The following is an 11,895-nucleotide window of genomic DNA, read 5'->3' on the forward strand; positions in this document are numbered from 1 at the left end:
GGGCGGGGCATGACACTTTGCATTGTGTACAGAACCAAAGTAGTTCTGAAGTGAATAACTTAAATGTGATTGGTATTTTATCAGGTGTGGTTAGATTGTTCTGGTTCTAGGAGAGCATTCATCTCAACTTGGATAGGACTATTTAGACTAGGAAGAAAGTTTCGAAGTCTTCAGTCAATGACATAGCAACTATAGTGGATTTGTTATGGCTTGTAAATAGTCTGTGGTAAGAATAGAATGTAGTTAATGGAACTTGCTCTGAGCTGGTTCAGTCTTGTGAGCAGTTAAGTGCTTTCAACTCCCATTGACCTCAGTGGGAATTGAGGATGCTGAACCCTGTTTTAGGCACAATATTTGTAGGCAGTGACTGAGACAACTAAGTACTTGCTATTTATACTCAGTAGCTCACAATAGCCTTTTTGGAAGGTAGAAATCTTGGCCAGCATGTTAAGGTAATTTTCCTATTCTTCTTGGAAAGTATCAAGAAAGCTCTTGAAATTTAAACCAAACCACCCCACCCCTTATCAGTTGAAGGATAGATGAGTGTCATCCTCATTTGTTTATTGGGTTTTTTTATTCTTTAAGTCAGAGTCCTGGTTTGGGGCTTATGTACCAGAAAGTTCAGAATCTGTGTTGAGCTCTCATGATATTTTGTGCATGTGTGGGTATACACCAATCCCTTTTTTGTGAAAGTTCACTTTTTTGACAGACTATCTAACATGAATGTGGTAATGAATTTATCCAAGTTGTCATCTTAAGAACAGCTTTTTTATTTTTCATTTTCAGTGTCTAAAACTACCCAGCTGTAGTTGAAGCTGATGGCACCTAATTTAGATTCGGACTGCCTGAGGCTGTTTGCCTCTTTGCACTGAATTGTTGCAAATATGGCTGCTGTGAAAGTCTAAGTACAAAAAATAACAGATTAATATGTCATAACCTCTTAAATTTAAGGTATGTTGTCAGCTAGGTAGGCTTTTTTTCTACTATCTGCACAAATAAGAAGAAAATGAGGCCTCTTTTACTTTAAAAAAAAAAAAAAAAAAATTTGATTTCTGCATCAGTCTGGCTCATTTGTTGAGTTTTTTCCATTTAAATTAAAACAAAAAAAGACATCCTGTCCCATACCAAGATGCTGGCTTGTCTTTACACTTTGAGTGTACCACCTTGAGCAAATGGCTCATGGATTTTCTTAAACACAGAAAAGCATAAACGACACGTGCCTTCTGAGGCTGGGGGCGGGCACAGTGACCACCCACGGGTGGTGGCAGTGCCAGCGACAGGGCCATGGTGACGGCGAGTGGGGACCGCCATAGTGATGTCGGCAGCAAAGCCATAGGCAGCCACAGCACTGTTGGCAGCAAGGGGGTTGGGGAGTGGCAAGCAGTAAGCGGGGACCGCCCACAGCTGCCAGCAGCCTCATCAACAGTGGGTGGGGAGGGGGGTGGCGACTGCCCTCAGAAGCTGGCAGCAACTTTGGTGGTGGCCAGTCTCTGGGGGGCACATGCCCCCCTCCCCCACACACATACGTCACTTGTGCAGAAAAGAGATATTTAGTAGGCCTGTGCGAAGCAGCAAGTATTCGCTTTGGATTCGAATTCGGCCGATTTGGAAGGACTGATTCGATTCAGTGATTTGAATCACTGTCCTGATTTGATTTGGCTGATTTCGGATTCAGAGGTTTGGTGCAGATTCGGAGATTTGGCCATAGACTATAATGGGGCATCACTACAATACCTATAACTTTGTCATTTTTTTGCAGATTCGGATGAAAACAGCAGGAATGGTAGCCCCTTCTGAGGGTATGAAGTCTGCCAAGTTTCAAGGAGATAGGTGCAGGGGTCAGAGATGACCTGAGCAGGGTGCAGGGCCCGGGGCAAATCAGCCTGTGCGGGGCCCTGCCCCCGTATGCCCCAGACACGAAGCAGCCAGCAGCAGATTTGGGGAGGGGGGGTTGCTGAGTGGCTGGATGCAAAGCCAGTGGTGGTGCTGAGTCTCTGTGGCTGCTCTGCCTGGCTCTGCAGGGCCTCCCAAAGCGCAGGAACTAGGGCAGTCGCCCTGATTTGCACCCCCACCCCCAGCCCAAGAACAGCCCTGGCAGGGGTTTTTGTGAAAGTGCACATCAAATTGTTGAAAGCAAAACTGAGAGAGAGACCAATCACTTTTGTGTGTGTGTGTGTGTGGGGAAAGATCACAGTCACTGGCCAGTTACAAATGTCAATATCAGAGCAGTCTTTCCCCTACCCCTCTCAGCCTTTTCCTTGTATGGAAGATCACCCCATCCCCCTCCGTCTTCTCAGTTTCTGTTTGATGAAAGCCTTCCAAATCTCTGAGTCGATTTGGGGGCTTCTGATTCGATTCAGACCTTTTAATGAGTCTCCCAGTTCGATTCGGATTCGGGGGTTCAGCTGCCGAATCTCCTCCGAATCAAATTGGCTACTAAACCTTCGCACAGCCCTAATATTTAGGCCCGTAGCAGACATTGCATTTGTCACGCATTACATGTAACTATTGCATCACAGATAGTTGCATACCAGCTGGCCATATGTTAAAATTATGGTGGATGCTTCCACACAACAAAGTTGTAGTTTCAGTGAGCAGTTTTGTGGATGATGGGCTACTTTTTATCTAAGGATAAACTGTTGCGGCATGTGGTATGTTACTCTCGCGCATACAATGCTTGACAAATGTCATATCTATCAAGAGGCCTTAATCTCCTGAATTGAGGAGTGTGAAATGTAAATGCAAGCTGGCGTATTTGTTGCAAATTCTCTAATGCAGTGATGTTTTATTCAAATGAGCTGATTAAGCAAAAAGCAATTGTTTTATCAAATAATTACCTGATCTTGTTCTAGCAGGTAGGTCCAGAGACTGTGGCTGTTTTTGTTTTTAAGGGGTTCGGAGGCAGAGGAAGTAGGCTGCTCAAATGTTCAGGTTAAGCTTTCAGAACAGCATTAGATGTGAGAGCTGAAATGTTGCCATAGTTTCTTCTTTTGAAGATTTTAATTTGGAAATACTAGTAGTAGTGCATGTGTTCCTGAGCAGATGTTGCATGTAGTTCTGTCTGTATCTGTTTGGGATGGGGTCTGGTGTAGCACTAAGTAACAACTTCCATCCACATGTTTGTCAGACTGTCAGTCTACAGTTGCCTGAATATCTTTTAACCAGTTACTCTATAATGAACTGCATTTTATTTAGACTAGTGTGATTTTGAGACTCCATTGGATCACTTCACCAATTACTGTTCCTCAAATTATACTGCTGGGAAGGACAAAGGGGGGGGCATCTCTGCCCTTCAGATGTGGTGGTGGCTCCTGAAATGTTCACAATTTATTCAGTGTATGGGTCTTGAAGTATTGGTATCAAGGTTGGTCAGTAATTGTTCACAATTTACCCTTGTGGGTAGGGGGTTGCTGAGCCAAAGCTAGTTGAGTCTGTTGTGAAACTATTTAGAAAGAAATAGATTAAGGAGGCTAGAACTTTGAAGGTCTTTTTATTATTAAGGTGCATCTTCTAGTGATTTAGAGATGTGGCTTTGTCTGCTGGCTCTTTAGGAGTGTTTGTTTCAAAATATTTATGTTAAAATAAGTTCTTTAAGGTGTATATTTCAGATACAGTGGTATAATAAAAATGTAAAGTTTAAGATGTAGTTCAACAGTTGTTCTAGGCTTAGTTTGCAAGTACATACATATCCTTTTATTTAGGAGGAGCATGATTTGTCTTATCCATACTTTGACAGCTGTATGATTGCAATTAAATTCTTTCATTCAGTTAGTGATCCCACTAGACTTGCAAGGCTTGTTTATTAATGAGACTTGCCCATGTTTTCTTGATCAGTTTACTTTTAGATTAAAAGGAAAACCTTGTTGCTGTAGGTTCATCAGGGCCTTAATTTTAGAATTTGTAACATTGAAAGTCTGTGTGTGCATGTGTGCGCATATGCAGGGTAGGGGAGGTTATACAGTGTTGATATCTAAGAACTAAATGTGTATGTGAAAGAGTTTAAATTTCATGTCTTCTGAATTTTTTTTTTTTTAAAGACCATTAATTCAGTATTTCTCATTCTGCTTCTTAAAACAAATGTTTTGTTTAGATCACAAAGTCTACATTTGGCACAAACGTAGTGAGCTGCCAATCGCGGAGCTGACAGGGCACACACGTACTGTTAACTGTGTCAGCTGGAACCCACAGATTCCATCCATGATGGCCAGCGCCTCCGATGATGGCACTGTTAGAATATGGGGACCAGCACCTTTTGTAGACAACCAGGATATTGAAGGTAAAACTGCTTGTGTACAGATTGTACTAGGGGCTTATGCAAGTGAAATGGACTCCCAGCCAGTTGCTTTGGATCCATCATTTAACATGAAACACTTAATAGCTCCTGGGTTTTGGACGGAACCATTGCCTCTTCTGGGGAAAAAACAAAAAACCCTCTGTCGTCTTCAGAATCATCAGTATGCGTATTCCACAAACTTCACTAGTGAAGCCATTGGAGCCTTCCAGTTCTCATTTTAAACCTCCAGTATGGAGGTGGAGTGAACTGCAAGGATGTCCCCTCTGGAAAACCCAAACCAATGACCTAGTACAGCCAAGGTTATGGCACTGCAAGCCCCCACTCTTGCCACCACTTAACCGTGTCCAAAAGAACTGCCTGTTTCAGTGAGAGGGTCCACAGCCATCCAGTCTGTGGCTCATCTGTTTGAAACTACTGATCAGGTAGGTGTTGTAGACTTCCATCCAGTAGTAATGGCCTAAATTAAATAAATCCTAGACTTAAAGGCAGGGCAGGGCGGTACCTTAGAAACTGATTCTGAGGCATGAACTCTTGTAGGGGACAGCCTACTTCCGTTCATAGTGTCTGATTAAGTAGGCCACTGCCTATGAAAGCTTATGCCTTTGAACCAGTTAGTCTCTAAAGTGTTACCCTGCCCAGCCTTCTGTCCGACTTGAGACTAATCAGCTAACTATGTCTCCGGACTTAAAGGTGGGATAGTATATACTGTTTTCAGTCCCAGCCCACTCCAAATATTTTCCAACTTCCTGTCCTCAATGTTTCCATTCCTTTCTTTTCATTCTTTCCTGACCCTACTTCTATTAGATTTCAGGCTCCTTTCCAGCCCCCATCCCAAAGAAAACATTTGTATAACATAACAGGAAAGGGATAGAACTTTCAGTGCTGTGGATTTCTTTTAAGTAACTGCATGATACTTGGGAACAGCTAGATTCACTTTCTTATGCTTCAGGAACCTTTTAAAATATGGCAAACAGTGAAAACATGTTAATTACAAAAGGTTGATGTTCCCCAAATCCAAGTGAAGCAGTATTGGTAATGTGATATAATTAAAGCATGTTAAGGGGGACATACAGCCTTATTTCTTTGAAGGGCTAAATAGTGAGATGCCAATTTAAAAAAAAATGTTGCCATGCTGGATGAGTTTCCAGTTCATTACTTTGTTTTTCATTGTATTGCTGTTTCATTAAGTAGCATATGTTCAGTAACAAAACTTCCTTCCAATACCCTGCATTAATATCCTGAGAGGAGAACAAGTTATGCTTAAATCAACAAAACAAAACACCTTTTAGCAATTATATTTCTATCACGGATACTTCTTGATGAAGTGAGAAGCTGTATAATTAAATACACTAAAGGAACTGGAGAGAGTAGTTCTATGTAAGGGAGTGCCAGTTCTCTCTTTCTCCATTGCATGGTAGTAAAACCTTATTTCTATATTTTTATCTAAGTATATGCGAATTTGTATTTGTAATACAGGTATTTAAATGGACGTAAAAATACTTCAAAGTGTAATATTTTTCCCCCTTTGTTTCATCTTGTCTTTGCTCAGAGGAATGCAGTAGCATGGATAGTTGATGGAGAATTTGGAGCAGACGACTTCTGTTTAACTTAATTAGTCGTATTTTAAATGGCTTGGGATTTGGTGCAAACAAACATGATTGATAGCTGGACAGACATGCTCGTCATGAAAAAAGAACCATTTCTGAAGCCCGATCGGGGCCAAACATTTACCACCTTGCTTCATAGTAACCAGTTGAGATGAAGCACGTCGTTTAGAGCGTTGTTGGACACCGTGTTGAATTACCCCCCATCGGTTGTGAAGAACTGTGCTACATTCAGGCTAACCATTGAACTCAGTATATATATTTTTTTCCCTCCTGCCTTTTGTCTGGCGGGCTACTGTTCTTGTTGCTCTTCTGTGTAATGAAGTTTAAATGCTTGTTTGGAAAACTTTATTTAACAGTTTAGAAGGCTTGATAGAAAGAGTGCTTTAGTCTGAAGAGTACACATTGGATAGGAAAGTATTTCCTTCTCTTGTTTCTCTAAATCTCTCTCCGCCTTATTTAGCTTGAGATCTTTGCAGCTTGGTTCATGGATTCTAGCCTTGCCCGTTGCGCAGTATATATAAATCCAGGTGATAAACAAGTGAACTATGTCAAAAGCACTCAATATCACATTTGACAAAAAGTTTTGTACTTTTCACATGGCTCGTTGCCCTGTAAAGGGGTAAACAGCACAATTTTTTAAAAAATAAATTATTTATAGGATAAAAATGACTTCATTTGTATACATTTGGAATTTAAACCAGCCTAAAAAGTGTCGTGCAATGCAGTATAATTAATGTTCTTCTAGAGTGTTGTGCAAGACCTGGCCAAAAGCAGTGGCTGTAAGGAGTTTTACACAGGCTACAAAAAGTATTGTTTTAAAAGAGAAACCTCATTGCCCATCCTAATGAAGAAATTGGATTATTTAGAAGCAAGAAACATCAGGTTGCAGCATGAGACTACTAGGTTAATAAACAGGACAAAGTTTGGATTACATAAAAATAAACTTCTTGCATATATTTAATTTGTGTAGCAATATTAGGAAAGAGCTGGAACAAATGATTACTTTGTAATTTTAATAAGAGTACCTGACCTTTCAAATTTCAGTACATTTTTAAAACTTCCCTTTTTAGGTTAAGGGAAGAATTACACACCTGCAATATTTTCTTTAGCCTTTGATTAACAAATGCATAGATTTTTGAGAATATACTTTAAAGTTTACAGGTTAAATGTCTCTCTTGGATCTTGTTCTGAACTGGTGCTGTGGAATAACCTGACATTTTAGGAATGGTTCATTTAATTTCCTGTGTAAAAACACTTAGTTTGAGTACTTTATGCTTCTTAAAATAAACAGATGGCCTGGTATCTCTATTGTGCTTCTGCACTACTCGGCATTTGGTTCATGGTATGGTTTTGAATTCCGTTTTTTCTAATTGGAAGGTAAGGGTAGTATTGGGACTGTTTGGAAATAAGACATTGCATGCCCTCTTCCTTGCTATCATGAAAGGTGTGAAGAAAGGAGTGGATGAGGCTGTTTCCTACTGAAGCTAAGTGAATCTACACTAGTGTGTCATTGGTTGGATGGAGGGATAACTTTGCTAGGGTCCATGGAAAGACAGAAACATTCATGGCTGGATAACAAGAATGAGAGAGATGGCACAGTACTGGTTCCCTTTTTAAAGGGAAAGAAAACCAAATGGATTCTCCTAAGGTTTACAAAGCAGGATGGATTTGAACAGATTATGGCTGTTTAACAGGTTCTTCTCATGCTTGTGTCTAATCTTAAATCCCATTTTCTGTGTACTTGCTGAGATGAACCTTTTAAGCTAACCAGTTTTATTCCTCTCTGTGGTACTGCCAAACTGCAACGAGGGCTGCATAGCATATGCATATCCTCAATCTAGTTTTTTTTTTTCTTCAGCTTTCCACAATCTGCTTTAAAATTGCACTGTGAGAATTTAATAATCCTGGAACATGAGGATGCATAGATTTTTTTTTTTTTAATTTTATTTTTTTTAAACAATGAAAAACTAGGATTTTCTCCCTCCCCCCCACTTGCTCATTCTTTAGACCAGCATTCTGTGATTCTTGCCACAGTTGCAGTATGACTCCTCCTGTGGCAAGAGAGGGGGAAAAAAACCCTAGGCTATTATAACTTCTTTGAGACTCAGAATTTATTTGAAACCAAATTTGTATACAGCATTTACATATTTGAAGTACAGTATAATTGTTTAGCAGCAGCAATATTATTATTCATTACTTTCAAAGCTTCATATGTATTATGTTAAATACATATGTTAAGGTGGTATTTTTAAACTTTTAGAGCATGACATTCTCCTGATTTTTTTTGTTTTTGTTTTTGTTTTTTTTACAACTTTAATTCTTTTATAATGATGTTCAGTTACCAGAGTTACTTACCGTGGTGCATTTAATTGATGAGGTGCCCAGTCTGGCACTGCTTGCTTGCCCCATGTTGCCCTTAACTTTGTATGAGTTTTGAGCACATAAAGAATGCAGGCCAAAGCTCCTACTGTATTCCCAGAAGTGGTTTTTTTTGTTGTTTTTATTTATTTATTTAGATAGATAAATAAATAAATTCCTTCCACAGGGTTTGTGTAGCATACTACCTGTAAAAACTGATAGCAGGAATCCTACAGCCAGTAAAAGCTACAGAGGCACATCTAGCCAATACCTACCTTTTTTTATATAGGGGTACATATCTAGGAATATTAATTTAAATTTGTTAGAAAAACATTCTCCCCTCCATCTCCAAACCCAAGAATTACAAGCCTCTAAAAGTCAGTATATACTCTTAAAATATACAGAAAACAGTTTAGAGGAGCTAAGGAGAAGTACACGTTTTTATTTTTCATTTTAATTTAGTTATGTGACTGCAATATAAATGAAAGGCTTATGTATCAGATGGAGTGGTTTATGTCCAGAATTTTTCTTAAGGTTCCTGTCAACATTTTGTGTTGCCTCTATGACTTCTGCAGAAATTGATAGAAAGGAGACTGCATGACAAAAATTGATGGTACATTATTTGATATCAAAATTAGCTGTAAACCTACAGACAGTGAATGATGCAGCTATAGCTACTGCTTTAGGATTAGTCTACAAGAGATTGGCCTAAACTATTTCTAACGTGTCATCACACATTCATTACATGGATTGAAAAGTACTAATACTTTTTGCACATAGACCAAAAAAAAATGAGACTTTGGCAATGGAAAAAGCAAATGCTATTTGCTCATCTGCAATGCGTTAACTTCCATGTGCTTAAAAATGTTCCCAAGCTGGGATTTAAGGGTTAGAGCAAGTTCAAGACACTTGCCTTCAATGATCAGTTATTTCTAGTTACTGATTCTATAATCCTGGGAGAACCTACTATAAACTTGTATTTTACTTTATTTTTGCCTTTGATACTGTTTTGTAGCTGTTTTACAACTCATAATAGCTACAGCTTATTAGCAGGGCAAACCTTTTATGAATTATGCTCCTGAGCTGTTCAGGTAAGTAACTCCTAAGAGAGATGATGGAGCACGAAAGGGGAAATAAGCTGTTACAAATCTCTCCTTCTGGAAAAACATAACTTTGTTCATTTTCCCTCCTTTCTAATATAAATTCTTCAAATCTAAAACAAAGTGAATGTAGTAACTTTACAAGTAGACAAAGATGCAAGCTAGAGAACTGTTAAACTCTTGGCAGTAACTTCTCAGCCTGGTTTCAAGCCAGTAATTTTTAATACAGCCAATCTGCTTAAGCGGAGTGTTTTATGTCTAATGGCATCTCATCACATCAATAAACAACACTCCCACCTTTTAAAAGAAAAAAAAATCTTTAGGATACTTCATGGAAACCAGAACTGACATAACCAGAACTGCCCTATGTTGAGCTAATATATTTTATATGCACAAGGTGGTGGTGGATGGGGGGGACAACACAAGTCTAGTTCACAGTAGAATTTCTGTTGACTGGTAGCTTGCGGAGTGGGCAGGGGAGAAGGGAGAAGACAGACTTTCAGTAGACCTGTGTTCATATCTATATCCCAGAACACGCAAGTTGCCTCAACGTGACTTAGTTTGGAACAACTATTAAAAAGGAGCATCAGTCCTATATTATGGCTTAAAAACCCACATTGGCTCAGGACCATTATTGGCTGTCATTTTATTCAGAAAATGCTAATTTGTAAGAGGATTAGAAAAACTTCATTAACACTTTGACACTTTTTTTTGAACAGGGTGGACTTAATTGAATTGTGTAGTGTTTTTGAACTGCTACAGTAGCTGCCTCTAGTTGCTGAAACACAAATATAAACACATTTCCTGTGTTTTGAATTCAGATGACCTGAATTCAATAAAACTGTGTGAATGTGTTTCCCATGTAGTATGAATGGGGGGTGTGTGTGTGTGTGTGTGTGTGTGTGTGTGTGTGTCCCATAAACAGACAAAGAACTAAGTGTTCTAGGTACTCTTCATGTTTACTGCATACTTTAAGCCACATTGTGTGTGTGTGTGAAGTGTTCTCTGACTTCAAGACTTTGGTTAATACCAGTATATTTTTATAAATTTTAAATTCAATGTGCCCCATGTTTACTTGAGCATTTTTCATTCTTAGGGTAAACGTGCTAGATCTGAATCTTAACATTTTTAGGCACAGATGGAAAAAGTTATTGGCTCTTCGAAAATGTATGGAACAAAAATGGATCCTCAAAGCATGTGTGTACTTACAAACCAAGCTGTAGAGATCAAGACAAGAACTTTATTGTTGATCTCAAAATTTCTAAATTGTCAAAATTTCTATGGAGTTGTGGTGGAACTAGTTAACACTTAGAGCTTTTGGTATGTAATGACTTTGCTATGGACTGATATTAAATGTTTCAAAGGATTGCGTTCTTAAACTTTCTGGATTTTTGTTACTCTCGGATTATATTAAGTAGTTCAAATTTCTTTGCTATATTACATTAAAAACATAAGAATGTTGGGTCTCGTATTTATTTTCACTCATTTTACTAATTATTTACAGTACACCTTTTAACTTTTTTTATTTTATAAATGTGTAGTATGTTAAACATCTTCAAAAATTGTTTGATTGGAACATTAACTTCTGATTTTGTTTTTATTAGGGTTTTTTAAAAAAATACACTTTTTCCATGTCAGTGCACAGCACTTAACTGTTTGTATTCCCTTTCTTTCAATTCAATAAACAGAATGAATAACTGGACTGAACAGTTCTTAAGTCTCCTCAACTTCAGTCACATAGCTGCCATTTGGATGACCCACTTCACCTCTGGCCTTGACAGTGCATTATTTTAACTATTTTTATATTGAGGAAAATTTTATTCGCATCTTAAACTGAATGTATCTAACTTTGCCCATATGTAGACCCCTGTGTTGCTTGCGCAGACTTAACCTGGCTTGTACTTATATAATACTTTGAGATTTGAAGTGCTTTACTTTCAAGGGTCTTACCTGGGGCCTATTCATGTTACAAGAGCATCTGTTCCTTGAATGTTTGTAGTGTGCTTTGTTCCTTGGTATCTATAAATATTACTCCTGTTTACAAGCATAGAAGCACATGCTGAGTGCAAGAGCTTGGTTCTAAGAGTCGGATCACAAAGGCATCTGTCCCTTTTTATATGAAATGAGGCTGGTGACTCAAGCTGCTGTTTAAGCACTGGAGGTAGGGATCCCTTAACTAACATATACCCCTATTCCCATCAGCAGCTACCACCACTATCTCCCATGTATTATGCAGTTGTTTCTCCAAATGTTTAACGTGTCTGTGGAAATGGGCTAACACTTGTTGCTAAAAAAAAAAAAAAAGAATAACCTTCTTAAAGAGTTAATAAGAATAATAGCATTTATTATTATTAAAACTGGCTAACCTCTCTGTACCTAACCTACCCTGTACCTCTCATTCCTCCTATTCATGGAAAACCATCTTGAAAACTAGGTGATCATTTCTAGCTTTTTCAGCCCCAGGGGGTGGAAAATAGCAAAACCTTAATGACACACACAAATGTTTGGGCTGTTCCCCCCCCCCCCCCCCCCCCCC

General features: G+C 38.8%; 1 protein-coding gene across 6 annotated transcripts in view; it reads left to right on the forward strand.

The window, feature by feature from the left end:
- WDR26 (WD repeat domain 26) overlaps nt 1–10,702 on the forward strand; it is a 42,318-nt gene extending 31,616 nt beyond the window's left edge. For 3 of the 6 annotated variants that reach the window (XM_006033364.3, XM_006033365.3, XM_025215140.1), the window contains 2 exons: nt 4,091–4,276; nt 5,844–10,702. In XM_006033364.3, coding sequence (XP_006033426.1) covers nt 4,091–4,276; nt 5,844–5,869 — 212 coding nt within the window. In that variant the 3' untranslated portion in view covers nt 5,870–10,702. Of the gene's footprint in view, nt 1–786; nt 952–1,759; nt 1,820–4,090; nt 4,277–5,843 lie in introns of those variants that run through there. The other 3 variants (XR_003096164.1, XR_003096163.1, XM_025215141.1) reach the window with 3 other exon arrangements.
- The last annotated feature ends 1,193 nt before the right edge of the window (nt 10,703–11,895 follow it).

The sequence above is a fragment of the Alligator sinensis genome, unplaced genomic scaffold (assembly GCF_000455745.1).
Source record: "Alligator sinensis unplaced genomic scaffold, ASM45574v1 scaffold753_1, whole genome shotgun sequence".
Classification (NCBI taxonomy): Eukaryota; Metazoa; Chordata; order Crocodylia; family Alligatoridae; genus Alligator; species Alligator sinensis.